Here is an 18,636-nt window from a genome sequence, read left to right on the forward strand (position 1 = left end):
AATTCCTTCTGGTAATGGTGTATTAACTTCCCTTTCTATAGCGTTTAAAAATGCTGTATTGTCTCTTATATAGCTTGGTGTTTCTATAACATAGGTTTCTAGCTCCTTTTCTGCTACCTCTGCCATTCTTTCAGTACTTGTTCCAATGCTGTTTACGATTGATCTATACGGGTTCTCTTTTTTAAGTATTTTTTTATTTCCTTTGAATTTCCATCTTGATGGATATTTAGGTATCAATTATTGTTGTAAGCTCTTTGAAATATGCCATTTTTCAATAGTTTATTTGCTAGTTGTTTTACCTTTTTGTTGCATTTTTAAGTCCATTCCCATTAATTTTTTCATATGATGTGTTGTCACTAAGTTCATTCCTGAGTTTTTCTACATATTCATTTGCGTCTGTTATCACTATTCCGAAACCTGTCTGCAGGCTTGATTATTATACTGGAATCATTTAGTAATGTGTGCAGTGCCTGTTTTTCTTGTTTTGTGATATTTAACTGTCATTTTTCTTTAATGCCATTTATTTTATTATAGCATTCTTTATTGGTTCTATGTATGCATCCATACACTTTTCTCTACCAGGTTCAAGAGTAAAACGGCTTTCTTTTTTTTATCTCATATCTTTCCTTTTCATTTTCCCTTTCTTGATTTTCATCATTATGGAAATACTCTGCGAGTCGCAACCGTCTTTCCCATTCTGCTAGGTCACTGTGTATCTTTGATATGTCTACATGTTTTTAGACGGTAAAAAGATATTCCTTTGGATAATAGACTTGTTTCTGCTTCTGTTAACTTTCTTGGAGACCGATCTGTAACAGCGTCAAGATTATTGTCATTTGTTTTAATTGTGTATTTTTTGTTGGTTTATGTTCACCCTTGGTTTATTAAGTTCTTTTATTGTTGGATTTAAGTTTTTGTGTATCATACTCTTGCATTTTTGTATTCTTCTTTTTTTGATAGTTCATTTTATTTCCTCTTTTTTTAAATTTGTTACAGGATACCATTGTAAACCAATTTATTTGGACTTCCCTATTCATTCCCTCATGTTCAGGAAGGTATTAATGTATGTTTTGGTCCAATCTTACCTGCAGTGAAGTGAAATGCTGCATTTTTAATCTTAGCAATATTTTACGTTTTGTTTTAACTCCGTTCGGTGGTTGGAAATGTAGCACACTGTATTTAAAGCACACATTTGATATAAGATTGAGACATGTAATATGTAAGTGTTTAAAGTCATTTAATTTGTGGCGATTTTTACGATTTTTTGCACCATTTTATATAACGTCATTTATGACGTCATCATGTACACTGTCATTTGACGTTTAAAAATATTTACTTTTTTATTAGCTCATCTATTTTTTGAAAAAAAATTATGAGCTATTGTCATCACCTTGGCGTCGGCGTCTGCGTCGGCGTCGGCGTCGGCGTCCGGTTAAGTTTTGCGTTTAGGTCCATTTTTCTCAGAAAGTATCAATGCTATTGCATTCAAACTTGGTACACTTACTTACTATCATGAGGGGACTGGACAGGCAAAGTTAGATAACTCTGGCGTGCATTTTGACTGAATTATGTGCCCTTTTTATACTTAGAAAATTGACAATTTTGGTTAAGTTTTGCGTTTAGGTCCACTTTTTTCAGAAAGTATCAATGCTATTGCATTCAAACTTGGTACACTTACTTACTATCATGAGGGGACTGGGCAGGCAAAGTTAGATAACTCTGGCATGCATTTTGACAGAATTATGTGCCCTTTTTATACTTTAAAAATTGAAAATTTTGGTTAAGTTTTGTGTTTAGGTCCATTTTATTCCTTAAGTATCAAAGCTATTGCTTTCATACTTGAAACACTTACTAACTATCATAATGGGCCTGTGCAGGCAAAGTAATGTAACTCTGACTGGCATTTTGACAGAATTATGTGCCCTTTTTATACTTAGAAAATTGAAAATTTGGTTATGTTTTGTGTTTAGGTCCACTTTATTCCTACAGTATCAAAGCTATTGCTTTCATACTTGCAACCATTATTAACTATCGGAAGGGGACTGTGCAGGCAAAGTTATGTAACTCTGACTGGCATTTGGACGGAATTATGGGCCCTTTATACTTAGAAAATTGAAAGTTTGGTTAAGTTTTGTGTTTTGGTCCACTTTACCCCTAAAGAATTATAGATATTGCTTTCATACTTGGAACACTCGCAAACTATCATAAGGGTACAGTAAAAGGACAAGTTGCATAACTCTGGATGTCATTTTTACGGAATTATGGCCCTTTTTTGACTTAGTAACTTTGAATATATGGTTAAATTTTGTGTTTCGATCCACTTTACTTCTTAAGTATCAAGGCTATTGCTTTCAAACTTCAAATACTTTCATGCTATCATGAGGTAACTGTACCTGGCAAGTTGAATTTTACCTTGACCTTTGAATGACCTTGACTCTCAAGGTCAAATTATTAAATTTTGCTTAAATTGCCATAACTTCTTTGTTTATGATTAGATTTGATTGATACTTTGACAAAACTACTCTTACCTGACATACCATAATAGACTCCACCCAAACCATCGCCCGTGCCCTCCCCCTCCCCCCCCATTTTTTTTTACGGTTAAAAAACTAAACTATTTATTTTGATTATTTTATGTTTGAAATACCGTCCAACCATCGCACCCAAGAAACACCCCCCCCCACCCCCCCCACCCCCCCTCCCCCCACCCCCCACCCGAATCCCCCCCCCCCCCCCCCCCCCTAAATTTTTTTTTTTTTTTTTTTTTTTTAATATCACAAATTACCACCACACCCTCACACTATACCCCCCCCACCTCACCCCCCCCCCCAATTTATTTGAAACGGTTACAAAACACAAATATTTATTTTTATTATTTTATGTTTGAAATACCGTCCAACCATCGCACCCAAGAATCCCCACCCACCCCCCACCCCACCCCACCCCCCCACCCACCCCCCACCACCCCCCCCCCCCCTCCCCGATTTTTTTTTCCTTTTTTTCGCATTTTTGGAAGATAATGTAATAAATGTCCACACCACCACACAATGCACCCCTCTTCTATCCACCCCTCCCTCCTTTGTGATTGAAAATGATAGTCCCTTCACCTTTAAAAAGAAAATAGATGAGCGGTCTGCACCCGCAAGGCGGTGCTCTTGTTAAAATTTTGCTGTCGAAAGACGTAAAAATGTAGTTGAATTTGGGCTGAATTTGAAAATGGTTGCGGTCCGTTAAAAAACATTGCTATCAGGGGGCATGACAGTTTTCCTTGTAAGGCTGTGTAACAGCACGTTTTGCAATAAGCCCGTTTTGCAATTATAATATGTGAGTGTTTTATTTCGATGTGAAATATGTATTAAACAACACGTTTTGCAATAAAATAAGCACACACGTATTTGTTAAGCATAAATAGCCCCAGTCAAGTATGTGTTTTATATTGGGAAATAAAGATTAATAGGATGGCCAATAGGGTATTAGATATACTTCAATGTGGTCAAAATAAGGCTCTATTGGTCATAACGGTGGAAGGTGGTGAATGTCGAGATTTAATACGATAAAACAATACCGTATTCCAAAAGAATGTGATTACACACGTAATTAAACCCTGTTTTTTTTCTGTTGCAAAATGGTTTGCAGTTTCGTATTGCTCTTTGCTATTTTTAACAGTTCGTTAAGCAATAAACCCGTTTTGCAACAAAGTTATTGCACATGTACTGAGTCTGATTGATTCAATGTGATCAGAAATGGTGAAAGGAAAGTTTCAAACAACGGGTGTCTTATTGCAATGTGATATTCGTAAAACAAACCGTTGTGTAATAAACCTGTTTCGCAATAAACTTATTACACATATACTAACGGTCAATTTATTTAAATTGATTGAAAACGGTAAAAAGAAAGCTTCAATTGTCGTATTTACGGATTTTCTTTTTCATATACAACAGCAGATTGAGTTACAACCATACAATAAATTACACTGAAAATAATCAATTCTATGAGAATATGTGATATAACGATACAGAATGTTTATATATAATGATTCCATTTAATATCGGACATCGGTGAGAAAAACCAAGGAATGCAATAACTTTATTGCAAAACTGGTTGCAGTGTCTATTGCACGTTGACATTTTTTAAACAACTCGTTTTGCAATAAACTCATCATACATGTTATTCTTGATTCATATTGAGTGAAAACATTGGAAAGAGCATGGCCTTTTGAGAATTTTCTTTTTCGAAATAAACTGAGGTATATGATTCAATGAACAAGTAACAGATATTGAGATTGAGCAATGTCATGAGTAAATGTGAGCAATCATCATAGAATGCCCATAGAATGTGATTTCAACCCATTTGATAATTTATAGTAGGTGAAGAAACCCCAGAAATTGTATTATTTTATTGCATAATATGCTGCCATGCCTTATTGCAATGTGATGTTTTTTTTACAACAATTGACATCTTTCCATTTGATCTATAAATAATTCACAAGTGACCCGTGGAATTGTTCAAGTAGGTGTCCTCCATCAATTTATCTCAGGTTTAAATATGTACATAAACGTTATGGACATATTTTAATTATAAAATTTGTAATGAAAATAAGCTTAGAAATTAAATATTTGTATTCCATAAAGTTTTGTATTGTTCTTAACTCCACCTTTTCAGAATAGTTTAGTTCTGTCAGGTTTCGGGTCAGGCCATATCGCCCACGGTCCTCTTGCTTAGAATAGTTAAGAGGAAACACTGGAACTTCTTAAAAAGGTTAATTTTAAAATCATGTAGTGAATTAGCCTGGCTTGTTTCTTTTATTTCAGATTCTTACGTTAAGCCAAACTAGCGACATATCACCATATCAACCAACATGGCGGTGCATAAACAGCCCCAGTCAAGTATGTGTTTGATATTGGGAAATAAAGATTAATAGGGTGACCCATAGGGTATTAGATGTACTTTTAAAAAGTCCAAATAAGGCTTTCACTGAGCTATTTATTTGGGTTTAAGTTACAGTCCTAGATCTAGTACAATAATTTTAAACTGTTTGGGATTCTTTCCAAGAAGAGTAACTTGCATGTGAATGCATACATGACCATGGTAGAATAGAAGTTTGCATTACTTCTGAATTGGCATGTCTTATATAACGCTGCCTGAATAACTTTTGTATATCAGTTCAACAGGAAGTAGTAATTTCAGTCGATGTTTGTAGGTAGTTCATATTACTCGGAATCAACTATTTAAGTAATCATTTTTAATTTTGAATCATTTTAACAATTACTAATCAAGCTGAACTATGCTACATGTAGATTTGTTATATTCCTTTTACCATAACTCATTTGGAAAAAACAATGCAAAACTCTCCAAACTGTCCTTTGCCCAAATCAAGTGCAGACTGCTTAGCTATTAGTAGTATCTCTGAGTGTCCGTTAGAGCTGTAACGATTCACCCATCATTCGATTCGATTCGATTTCGATATCAAATGGTCCGATTCGATTATTTTCGATTCATTTTAAATTAAACTATTGGCTGCTTATTTTGCACACTATTTCATGTTTAGTTTGTCCAGAGCATGAATTAATATGTTTAGTATTTGTTATTAACTTATTATGTTGTACATGTAAAGTGTTTAATATTTGAAATACAATTTAAAAACGCAACATCGTTTTATAAGTAACAAATTTATTGAACAAAACGTCCTTCTTAAATAGCATAACATACACAATGTATCACATTTGTTTAACAGAAAAAAAACATGTAAGTATATAAACAACTTCCAGTTGACTTCTTAACATTATGCACACAGTAAACAAACCATATGGGTAACTTATGTCAACAAAACACGTTTTGCAAGTTGCCTTTGCATCAAACCTTCGCGAAACCTGAAATGTTTCCATACTTTTTATTTTAATTTTGAAGGTGCGTCTTTCGGCGTGGTTGAAGAAGCCATTTTATCGGCTGATGTAATGCTCAGCATGTTATTCATTCATTCATTGGATGCCATAGTGGCTATTGACCAATCGCAAGACATATTACACATGACAAGAACATTTAGACGACGGATGTGGAAAGTAAGGTTTAAAATGCGGATCAATCGGGATTGCAGTGAATCGAATCCAAATTGGCATATTTGTATCGAAATCGAATTGGCGGTGTTCAACCGGTTTTTCGATGCATCGAACTGAATCGTTACAGCTCTAGTGTCCGTTCATATTGATTATTGATCTATTTATTTCCCCCGTACATGTCTTAGAAATGGACAAACTTGTATATTATTGAATGAAAAACAATCCATGGGTTTTGATTGAAATCTGGTATGTATGATTATATTGCCCCCATTACCGACTATATTTTGATCGAAATCTGGTATGAATGATTCCATTGCCCCCATTACTGACTCCAGTCTGGAATGTATGATTTGATTGCCCCCATTACCGATTCCAGTCTGGAATGTATGATTCTATTGCCCCCATTACCGACTCCAGTCTGGAATGTAAGATTATATTGCCCCCATTACCGACTCTAGTCTGGAATGTATGATTCTATTTCCCCCATTACCGACTCCAGTCTGGAATGTATGATTCTATTGCCCCCATTACCGACTCCAGTCTGGAATGTATGATTCTATTGCCCCCATTACCGACTCCAGTCTGAAATGTATGATTCTATTGCCCCCATTACCGACTCCAGTCTGGAATGTATGATTCTATTGCCCCCATTACCGACTCCAGTCTGGAATGTATTATTCTATTGCCCCCATTACCGACTCCAGTCTGGAATGTATGATTCTATTGCCCCCATTACCGACTCCAGTCTGGAATGTATGATTCTATTGCCCCCATTTCCGACTCATGTCTGGAATATATGATTCTATTGCCCCCATTACCGACTCCAGTCTGGAATGTATGATTCTATTGCCCCCATTACCGACTCCAGTCTGGAATATATAATTATATTGCCCACATTACCGACTCCAATCTTGAATGTATTATTATATTGCCCCCATTACCGACCCTAGTCTGGAATATATGATTATATTGCCCTCATTACCGACTCCAGTCTTGAATGTATTATTATATTGCCCCCATTACCGACTCCAGTCTGGAATGTATTATTATATTGCCCCCATTACCGACTGCAGTCTGGAATGTATGATTATATTGCCCGGATTACCGACTCCAGTCTGGAATGTATGATTCTATTGCCCCCATTACCGACTCCAGTCTGGAATGTATTCTTTTTATTGCTCCCATTACCGACTCCAGTCTTGAATGTATTAGTATATTGCCCCCATTACCGACTCCAGTCTGGAATGTATGATTCTATTGCCCCCATTACCGAGTCCAGTCTGGAATATGATTCTATTGCCCCCATTACCGACGTCAGTCTGGAATGTATGATTCTATTGCCCCCATTACCTACTCCAGTCTTGAATGTATTATTCTATTGCCCCCATTACCGACTCCAGTCTGGAATATATGATTCTATTGCCCCCATTACCGACTCCAGTCTGGAATGTATGATTATATTGCCCCCATTACCGACTCAAGTCTGGTATGTATGATTCTATTGCCCCCATTACCGACTCCAGTCTTGAATGTATTATTATATTGCCCCATTACCAACTCCAGTCTGGAATATATGATTCTATTTTGCCCCCATTACCGACTCCAGTCTGGAATGTATGATTATATTGCCCACATTACCGACTCCAGTCTTGAATGTATTTTTATATTGCCCCCATTACCGACTCCAGTCTGGAATGTATGTTTCCATCGCTCAAATTACCGACTCCAATCTGGAATGTATGATTCTATTGCCCCCATTACCGACTCCAGTGCCGATGCAGACTCAGATGAGCAACCTTCCCCCGAGTGTACAGTATCTGAACAGTCTTGACCAGGTCTTCGTCAAACAGAAGATTGAGATGCTTGAAGGTATCAAACGGCTTTCTGTATTAGTATAAAGGATATAATTTTTATGGTGGAGAGATCATACATTAATTGCTAATCGAGCCTTCACCCAACTGTCTGAAAATGTTTTTTGACATAACATGGAGGCCAGGTTTGATCAACGGTAAAATAAACCCAGGCACTTCAGAATTATTGGCCACTGTAAATAAAGCATAATTCCCATTTTTATTTTTATGAACTCATTTACTGTCCACTGAATTATTCACAAAACTATCAAATATGTTTGCTAAAATGTAAGTCAAATTCGATAATCAGCCAAAATAATATGACATCGCATCATTTTTTACGATGGGCGTAATGTTTTTTCCATAAACTTGTTAGTTTTGCATACTTATAATATAGCCCGACAAAATTTACCTGACAATCATGATTCCAAACAGCAGAAATCATATTATTTTACTTCAATCTATTTAAATTGTTTTCAGTACGAACACAAATGGATCCATCGTAACGTTATTTTGATAATTATTCATGATTTAAGATCAGAATAAGGTTAATATTGGCGAGCTATAACAATTAAGAAACTAAATAAAAAGTGTTCAATAAGAAGTGTATATCATGGTTTATAACATGGATTATCAAACTGGTTATCTTCACGTGCAAAAAGCTATAATTCTGTACATAAATATCAGGGGAAATATAATAAAAGTCCGTTCTAAAAACATATATGTAATAAAAATAAATTGGAAAGGAAAAACACTCAGCTTATTATTTGAAAGTGTTTCAGTTGCACATGTTGAGTTATCACTCTTAGGTCAAATGCTATGTTTGATGGTGACAATTTCCTTTGTATTGCCAGTGCTGACAGGCTTTGAGACGGCAAATCGCTATGCCGTTCTTAACAAGGACATGCAGCAGATTTACTACGTACAAGAAGGTAGAGTACTACTGATGCAGGAAAATTGCAGTTGATGGCATGGCCCGATAGCCTCTTTGTGATAACTGAGAGTTTTTATATCATAGTTATACATGAACGTTTTTATATCATAGAGTTTCTTATTGATTAAAATTTAATTCTGGTAAAGAATTATGACAACTTATTATTGATTCTTGTTTTGATTACAAAAACAACTGATTTAAATGTGAAACATTTTGTTAAAAGATTTTCGACGTAAATAACTTTTGAATATGAATGTTAAATCTATTAATTTCGAAGTTAATTAAATAATAAGTTTTAAGGATATGGCCTCTAGATGCATGCATATATTTATAAGCTGTCTGTATTTGTTGACAAGATAGCAAGGTATTGCCTGTGCTTGAACTCTACATGGAAGTGTTGTCTTACGTTTTAGAGTCGAGCCTCTGTGAACGATGCTTCTTTCCTTTGAATCGCGGGTTTCAGTTGCATATGACTGACAACAACTCTCAGGTATGAATCTGTCATAGAGCTTCAGACATTATCACCATGAATTGTGTAATGGCAAATTATATGTAGTAGGAATGGTTTCCTCCCTTCATTCCAATTATTGCCCTTTAAATGTAAACTATCCTTGTTTCCCTTGAGTAAAAGTAAAATAGATAACAGTTGAATTCTTAGTTCTTCATTAGAGTTGATCCCTTAACGCCTTGTTAGCTCAAAGATCTATAGTTTCTTGATAGATATTTGGTTATATAGGTGTAAGATTTAGGGACCCATACTATTACAGATAGCTGGAACAAAACTAGCCAATATCAATTTATGAAGAAAAAAAGTTTGTATCATACCGCTGCATTGATATCTGGTTGATATCACGTTGCATGATTTTTTTTATCAGTTCAACAGGAAGTTCTTATATCAGTCTATGATAGGAGGTAGGTCATATTACTGGGAATCAACTATAAAGTAATCATTTTCAGTAAAAATCAACTATAAAGTAATCATTTTCAGTAAAAAGGAATCAGGTTCAACAAAACAAACAAATTGATACCAAGATGAAATATATTTTACCAAGATGAAATATATTTTAAGCACAAAATGCAACACAAACAGCAAAAAACATGTTTTACAAATATTAAGCGCAAGTGCTCATGACGTCATTAATTATTAACACTTCTAACGGCAGAAATCATATTCTTTCTGGCAAAAAATGCAGCTATTTAGCGATTTTTTTATTATTTCTTTAAAATTGGGGACGTAGAGGTATGATAAACAGAAAAACTTGGCAAGCCTCGCCGTTATATTATTCTAAGCCTTGCCTGATATATTACAAAAAGATCAGGCAGTAACCTGTTATTCTCTATATTCAAAATAATATTTTAGTGTCTATCCAGAGTATTTATGTAAAAAATAATCATAGTATCAAGGTAACCTGGCTGTAAGAATTTTAGTTAAGATCCAAAGTAAAGAGTCTTATCTCAAATATAGGCTATTTATCATTTGAAGATATATGCCACCTCACTTATTTGCTGCATAGACGCTGGTCCTCCGAAATTCATATCACTAGTTAAAATCTTAAAGAAGTCAGCACAATTAATAAGCAATCACTGTTCAAGGGGCCTTTTCACAGATTTTGGCATGTATTGAAGTTTGTCATTAAATGCTTTACTGTGTATTGATAAATATAAACATTTGATCTAAAAAGCTCCAGTAAAAAAAAAGAGAATAAAATTAAAGAAAGAAAAAAAGTAACCTTCAACTGGACTCGAACCACTGACCCCTGGAGTAAAAGTCTATCGCTTAGACCACTCGGCAATCTGTTCTCATACAATGACTGATTAATTTTATACTTAATGTAAGCAATCTTCGTAGTATCACAAAATATAACGACAACAACAGAACTGTCCAAATTATTCAATCGTTTTGCGTTGCAACGCTTTATAATTTTCAGGGTTTTAAATCGTCAAAAGATGCATATAATGGATATTTAGAGCATGGTGAATGTTCAGTATTACTGTTTCCTCACAAATATCATAACAACGACAATTTGCGAATCTGAAACAATTTTTTTATATTTTGTCAATTTACCAAAACGTGAAAAGGCCCCTTTAAATGCTTGCTTCAAAGGACAGTTTGCCCTAAAGATTTCCTTAATATTGCAATTACTTTATTATGGACACATACAGTAGTTGAACAGTGAATGGCTTATCAAAATGTGAACATGTAATGCTGGAAATAGATTTCAGAGCAATATCTCAGAAACAAAATATAAGATTTCAACATGAAACTTTATGGTTAAATAAATATATATGTATAAATATAAATGAGGAGAGATGCCATGCACAACTATAATCCTACACTTTCTTATATAATAGCTTCTGCCCCTTGTTGTGTTGTATGATGCAACTTTTCAGGGCTATATCTTAGATACTATACAAGATTTCAACATAAAATAGCAAATTCATCATAGGTACAAATAAGCGAGAAAAGGCACAACCCTTCAAATAATCTTTTCTTGTACATGTAGTTCTGCACCAATCAATTAGCAAAATTCATAAGATAAAAATGTATTATTGTTTATAATTATAATGATTGTATTTATTAATTGATAAGATTTAATAAGAGTTATTGATATTTTTCTGCTATCAGAAATAACCAAATGTAATTGGAGTAGATTTGTAAGATTGATTGTTTTATTATCATATTTCTGTATTAGATTTTAAGATTAAACAAGAGTATTTGCACTTTCTGTATTTTGTATGATGTAACTTTAAATGCGCCTTCAAATAACCTTTTCTTTTGGTTCTGTACCCATCAATAAACAACTTTATTTAACAGGGGACATCAATTCAACTAATTTGCTTGTTTTCACATAATGAGTTATTTCCTACATAGGAGATCATTCGGATGTCCCGTGACTTCAAATGCTGTATGGGGTGCTGCTGGTGTGCCGGAGGCTTCTGTCAGATGGTCATCAACGTGGAGGCACCGGTGGGGATCCTTGTTGGGAGGATCAAGACGGGGTAGGGACATTGATTGTTTGAACACCCTACAGACAGTCACCAATATAGAGGCTCCCATGGGACACCTTATTTGCAGGATCAACACAGGGTTGGGCATTTAAAGTGTAAACACCCTACAGATATTCATCAAAATAGATGCCCCCATGGGGCTCCTCATTGGTAAGATTAAGACCTGGCAATGACATTTATTCTGTAAACACCCTACTGACAATAATCTACATATACACCCCCATGGGGCGACTCAATGGCAGGATCAAAGAGGGACATTAATCGCTTCAATACCCAAAAATAATGTTTGAAAGGTGTATTGTGAAGTCACAGTCTACATTTAATAAGACAGGGTAGGGCTTAATGCGCAGGCTTGTCTTGAGCTGCCTTGGCAACATATGACATAATACCAATCTTCGCACTACATGTTCCTTTGCAATTGTTGCTGAAAAGGTTTTGGTGTCCAGGTCTAATGTTACATCCTTGTATACCAATGATTTCTGTGAATTACAATTCCAGCACGTCCAAATGCCAAGCCCACATGCAGGTATATGATTTTCAATTCCAGCACGTCCAAATGCCAAGCCCACATGCAGGTATATGATTTTCAATTCCAGCACGTCCAAATGCCAAGCCCACATGCAGGTATATGATTTTCAATTCCAGCACATCCAAATGCCGGCCCACATGAAGGTATATGACTTTCAATTCCAGCAACTCCAAATGCCTAGTGCAGGTATATGACTTTCAATTCCAGCAACTCCAAATGCCAAGCCCACATGCAGGTATATGACTTTCAATTCCAGCAACTCAAAATGCCAAGCCCACATGCAGGTATATGACTTTCAATTCCAGCAACTCCAAATGCCAAGCCCACATGCAGGTATATGATGCAGCAGACAACCATATGTTCACCGTCTGGGGCCCGTGCTGTCCCTGCCAGGCAATCTGCTGCACAGATGACATTGACTTTCCGGTATGATCATGATTTGTTCATGGTATATGTATGGTCAATCAGGTATACAAATATACAGTCAACAGTATGCTTAACATTTTTGTTTCAGTATAGCTTTTTACACTTTTTTTGAAAATCAAAATGATTTTTGATCATTACTTTTTTACTTGTTTACTATAATAGTTTATTTTGTAGAAATGTATAAAAATCTATAGATGAGCTTGCATTTGCATAAATGTTTACGAGTATGCCCAAGTATATAGAGAATTACAGTTTACCTACACTGTAACTCCAATATAACGCGGATGACGGGGTCCAAGCCACGCGACAGTGTTATAAACGGACAGCGTTATAAGTTTTGAAGTCATTTATTGCAGGGGGCTATAAAATCAGGTATGGTATAGCCTATAATATAGGTCCTGTTTATTGCCATGTGGTGTTTTCATTCGTCAATACATGTATATAAACCGAATCGTATCGATAACAGTATACATACCGCTTTTCTAATGTGCACATTTATCCAATAATCCAATAAAATTACAACATCCGTTACACAAAAATAATCTTTAACATTTATGACGATAAATATGTTTAAGAATTTCATAAACACAACCATATGTATAGGCCATTTTTCAGAAGTGTAAAGAGTACAGTGCATTATGGGACACAGCTTTCATTGGACGAGCGAATTGAAATTTATATTGAATGCAATACAATACATGTACAAAGAAATGTTTTATTGCGTCATACCCATTCATGTAAAAAAAACGTGCTTCCCGGGGACTATCTGAGACTGGGCAAAAATGAAAGTGAATCTCTCTTAACAATTGCACTGCAAAAGCATGGAAATAAATCGTTTGGATTATTTAATTAATTTCACTTACTCGTACTGAAAATTAAATGCCTTAATACTAGAATGATAATGAAATGTCAGAAAAACTTGTTTTATACTGTGCGCAGTATATTTAGAGCCGCTTCTTTACTATAGACAAACTTCAATCATATCAAAGTAAGAAAGTTTTAATCATATTGAATAACTGTAATTTGATAATAATTCCGCCTGCGCTTATGTTATTGAAATTAGCGCACCAAACCACGCTGATAGGGAATGCATTGAATAAACACTGACATGTGAGTATTCACACCTGTATTGACATTACACAACAGATTAATACCAATTAGCTGTCGGTGTCATTTAACATCTGAGCGATTAAAATCGGTTAAATTGACAGTTGAATAGTTGATCGCTGCCATCTTTGAATTTTCTGAAAATACATGTAGTTGCATAACATGGATTTAAATCAGAAATCGAAGGTTGGAGAAAAAATGGGATCCAAGCACCCCCGCGTTATATATTGGATACAGCGTTATAACGGAGCGTGTTATATTGGTGTTACAGTGTATTATTTTGTAATATATCAGGTGAGATAGAGCCTGCGCCAGAGTATTTGGCACCCTAGGCAATCCTGTCGGACTTGGCCCCCCCCACCCGCCCCAACTTCCCACGGCAACTTATTATTTAATTAATATAAACTTTCACAAGTTAATGTTGTGCCTCCGTTTGATTTAATGCGTATGTACAATCAATATCATTTATAAATGTACCATGGTATGATATGTTATTAAAAAACTTTATTTTTTGCTCTAAAATGTATAACATCTTGGTATTACAAAGTTTTGTTATTTTTTTTTTAATGTACATATGACTATGGTTGATCCCAAACCATAAAACGTACCACTTAACAATGCCTGATTTAAACTCTTACTGTCCTGGTATAAAAAATTATATAAGGCACCTTTGTATCAGCATATCAGATTGATATCAGCGTAGTGGAAAGATAATTTTTAGGAATACATGTATGATAAAACTTTAAACATGAAACACTTATTTTTTATTTTTTAAAGTTTGAAAGTAATTTTTATTATATCAACCTTTTCCATGCCAGATATAGTATAAAAATAGTTGCCACTAATTTACCAATAAATCTGGTTGACAAGTAACAGCATGTTGACCTTTGTCTCTCTGCTACTAGATTACTGACCCCTCCCTGACCCAGCGGGTTGGTAACATTGCCAAGGTGTGGCGCGGTGTCTGCACAGACATGATGACTGATGCAGACTCCTTCAGGGTCAACTGTGAGTATTCATGGGCTATACATGGGGTTTAGATAACTCTCTGGCAACTTGGAGGTCATGGCTTTGATAACCACTCAGGGATCTTTCAAAAAGACATGAAACGAGCCTCGTTGTGAAAACTGGCCTTAATGCATGTGCGTACAGTTTTGTCCCAATACAGGCTAATCTGGGATGACACTTTCCGCCTTAACTGGATTTTCCCCAAAAAGAGACTTCTTTAAAACAAACAAAAACATACGCGGAAAGTGTTAACCCTGATTAGCCTGTTCAGACTGCACAGGCTAATCTGGGACGACACCTTAGGCACATGCAGTAATCCCAGTTTAGTTTGCTATAGATATCCCCTGGTGACTCAGGTAATGGGTTGGATAATCTCTCAGGGATCTTGATCTTTAAGAAAGAAAACAAAGTCTGATTCCACTTAGGAATCAAGCGATATAGTGTCTGAAAAAGAGGAGGGCTAATTGCCATATATGAAATTGAGCCTTTTTCTAAGAAAACTGGGATTAATTCATGTAAGTAAAGTGTTATTCCAGAATAGCCTTTGCACTCTGCACTAAAAGCTTTTATGGAATTTGCTTTCCTCAGCAAAATTCCAGTTTAAGCAGAAAGTGTCATCCCTGCTTAGTCTGACTGGACATCAGTGGCTTATCTGGGATGACACTGTACGCACATTGATTAAACGCAATTTTTCCATAACAAGGCTTTACTGATTTTTAGCTCGGCTGTTTTCGGAGGTCAAAGCCAGCTCGTCGTCCGCCGTCAGCGTCGTGCTAAAACCTTTACATTGGCTCTAAAATCAAAGTGCTTCCACCTACTACTTTGAAACTTCATATGTAGATGCACCTGGATTAGTTTTACAAGCCACACCCATTTTGGGGGTCACTAGGTCAAAGGTCAAAGTCACAGTGACCTCTAAAAAAAAAATTATCGCAAGCTTTCATTTATTCAAAACTGCACCCGCAGCCGAGCGTTGGTACCCGTTATGCGGTGCTCTTGCTTTTTATTTGTTATTCAGGTTAATTTCAATTACTAATTACAATTGCATACTAGATATGATGTTGTCCCTGGGATAAGGTGTTATAACGTCTGTGTGGGGAGAATTCAAATAATCTGCTTAAAAAATATTTAGGTCCTGATTCAACTCAGGAAATAGTCTGAAAAGGGTCAAAATAAAATTAATGCCTTTGACAAGCTGTTTCTACAACTAATTAGATTGTGTTTTGTTTAAAATTTTAGCCCTGGTAAATAACAATACAATTGTTAAAGCCATAATAATTTATTTATGATGTGTACTTCATTCATCATGAAACATGTTCACTTTAATAGAAATCAAATAAAATAAAAACTGTGAGTTTTGGAATAAGCCATATTCATTTTATTTGAGCCGTGCTCTGTGAAAAGGGGTTTTAGTGCATGCGCCTAAAGTGTCGTCCAAGATTAGTATGTGCAGTCGGCACAGGCTTATCAAGGACCACACTTTCCTTTCTGGTATTTTTTGTTTGCAGAATTTCTTTTCTTAGCAAAAAATCAGTTTAGGCGGAAAGTGTCGTCCCTGATTAGCCTGTGTGGACTGCACTGGCTAATCTGGGACGACACTTTACTCACATGCATTGAACCTCTTTTTCACAGAGCACATCTCATTTATATTTGTTTCAGTTCCTGCTGACATGTCCCTTAATGCTAAGGTCCTGTGCATTGCAGCCACATTCATGGTGGTATGTCACTTTCTTATACAGATACTAAGGTCCAAACAGTTTAATAAAAAAGATAAGTTAAATGATTGCAGTGTAGAATTGTAAAACATTAACTAAATCTCTTTGTAAATATTGATCATGGGTGTGTAGATATTTTACAAGATTGCTGTTCTCAAGCCATGTCTTGTCTGTGATCCTTGCACTCATCTCCTGTCTTATGTTCATGTTTTTATGTCATGTCTAACTTTCTTTCTCTTATGTCATGTCTGTCATGTCCAAACTATTATGTCATGACTGATGTCTTAACTGTTATATCATAACTAACATCCTGACTTTTATGTCATGACTGATTTCTGAACTGTTATGTCACAACTGGCGTTCTAACTATTATATCATGACTGGCATCCTAACTATAATGTCATGACTGACCACCTAAATGTTATGTCATGACTGACGTCCTAACTATAATGTCTTCACTGGCTTCCTATAATGTAGTGACTGACGTCCTAACTAGAATGTCATGACTGAAATCCTAATTATTTGTTCATGACTCGCTTTCTAGCTATCATGTCATGACTGGCTTCTTAACTAGTATGCCATTACCAATATCCTGACGATTATGTAATGACTAACAACATAACTATTATGTCATGACTGCCTTCCTAACTATTATGTAATGACTGACGTCCTAACTATCATGTCATGACCAATGTCCTAACTGTTATGTCATTACTGACATCGTGACTATAATGTCTTTACTGACGTCTTTATGATGTATAACTGTTGTGTCATGACTGGCATCCTTACTACTATGTCATGGCTGATGTCCATAGTATCATGTCATTTCAGACATCTTCACTATCATGTCATATGAGATGTTTGCACCATCTTGATATGTCAGGTATCCTTGCTATCATGCCATTTCACAGGTTAATACTACAATATCATTTCAGATGACATGTTAGATGTCCTTAGTATCGTGTCGTGTCAGACATCTTCACTATCATGTCATGTCAGACATCTACACTATCATGTCATGTCAGACATCTTCACTATCATGTCATGTCAGACATCTCCACTATCATGTCATGTCAAACATATTCACTATCATTTCATGTCAGACATCTTCTCTATCATGTAATGTCAGACATCTTCACATGTGAGACGAAGTTACTATCCTGTCATGTGAGACCGAGTTACTGTCATGTCATGTGAGACGGAGTTACTATCATGTTATGTGAGACGGAGTTACTATCATGTCATGTGAGACGGAGTTACTGTCATGTTATGTGAGACGGAGTTACTATAATGTCATGTGAGACGGAAGTTACTATCATGTCATGTGCAACATCTTCACTATCATGTCATGACAAATTTCATGTTATTTCTGACATTTCAGGACTATTACGTCTTCGAACAGCAGAGGAAGAACAACAACAACTAACCAAAGAGAAACCTGCAAATTAGATATAATGGTGTGTACTGTATACCATTGTATGAGAAAAAATCACGTATAGTAAATGTGTAAGACTTAATCTGGAAATTTCTTTACTTCTGGTGTTTCTTACGAAAGTTTAGCCAAAGTATCAAAACATATATACAGTCTAACCTGTCTTCAGAGACCACCCAAGGTGAATCTAGGAAGTGGTCTCTTAACTGAGGTGGTCTCTGAGTACAGTTTGACCTGTCAGACCAGTTGGTCGTTGTTAATGCAACACATTAGCATATGTCAGTACATGCATGTGTATCTCGCTTTAGTATGTACATTATACATTCAAATATATGTTGAGTGTTCGTTTTTATAGAAATATATACAGAAAAAAAAGTTGTTTGTTGTTTAATTGTATTTAATATATTAATATACATTTATTTAATAAAAAAATACATAAACATATTTACCTAATACATCAAACTTTACATACAAATAAATACAAATTAAACCACTACAAATACAATATGTAACAGTCATATAATTAAACAATTAAAATTGCAATAATACATACATATCAAATAAAAAGCA

The 18,636-nt window shown here is 35.4% G+C and overlaps 1 protein-coding gene across 3 annotated transcripts in view; it reads left to right on the forward strand.

Moving 5' to 3' along the window:
- Nucleotides 1–18,636, forward strand: part of LOC127866427 (phospholipid scramblase 1-like) — a 75,438-nt gene that overhangs the window by 52,318 nt on the left and 4,484 nt on the right. For 2 of the 3 annotated variants that reach the window (XM_052406938.1, XM_052406940.1), the window contains exons 2-10: nucleotides 4,812–4,886; nucleotides 7,827–7,925; nucleotides 8,761–8,838; nucleotides 9,254–9,330; nucleotides 11,713–11,840; nucleotides 12,684–12,804; nucleotides 14,817–14,919; nucleotides 16,579–16,637; nucleotides 18,016–18,214. In XM_052406938.1, coding sequence (XP_052262898.1) covers nucleotides 4,859–4,886; nucleotides 7,827–7,925; nucleotides 8,761–8,838; nucleotides 9,254–9,330; nucleotides 11,713–11,840; nucleotides 12,684–12,804; nucleotides 14,817–14,919; nucleotides 16,579–16,637; nucleotides 18,016–18,060 — 738 coding nt within the window. In that variant the 5' untranslated portion in view covers nucleotides 4,812–4,858 and the 3' untranslated portion in view covers nucleotides 18,061–18,214. Of the gene's footprint in view, nucleotides 1–4,811; nucleotides 4,887–7,826; nucleotides 7,926–8,760; nucleotides 8,839–9,253; nucleotides 9,331–11,712; nucleotides 11,841–12,683; nucleotides 12,805–14,816; nucleotides 14,920–16,578; nucleotides 16,638–18,015; nucleotides 18,215–18,636 lie in introns of those variants that run through there. The other variant, XM_052406937.1, reaches the window with a different exon arrangement.

Source organism: Dreissena polymorpha, chromosome 2 (assembly GCF_020536995.1).
Source record: "Dreissena polymorpha isolate Duluth1 chromosome 2, UMN_Dpol_1.0, whole genome shotgun sequence".
Taxonomy (NCBI): domain Eukaryota; kingdom Metazoa; phylum Mollusca; class Bivalvia; order Myida; family Dreissenidae; genus Dreissena; species Dreissena polymorpha.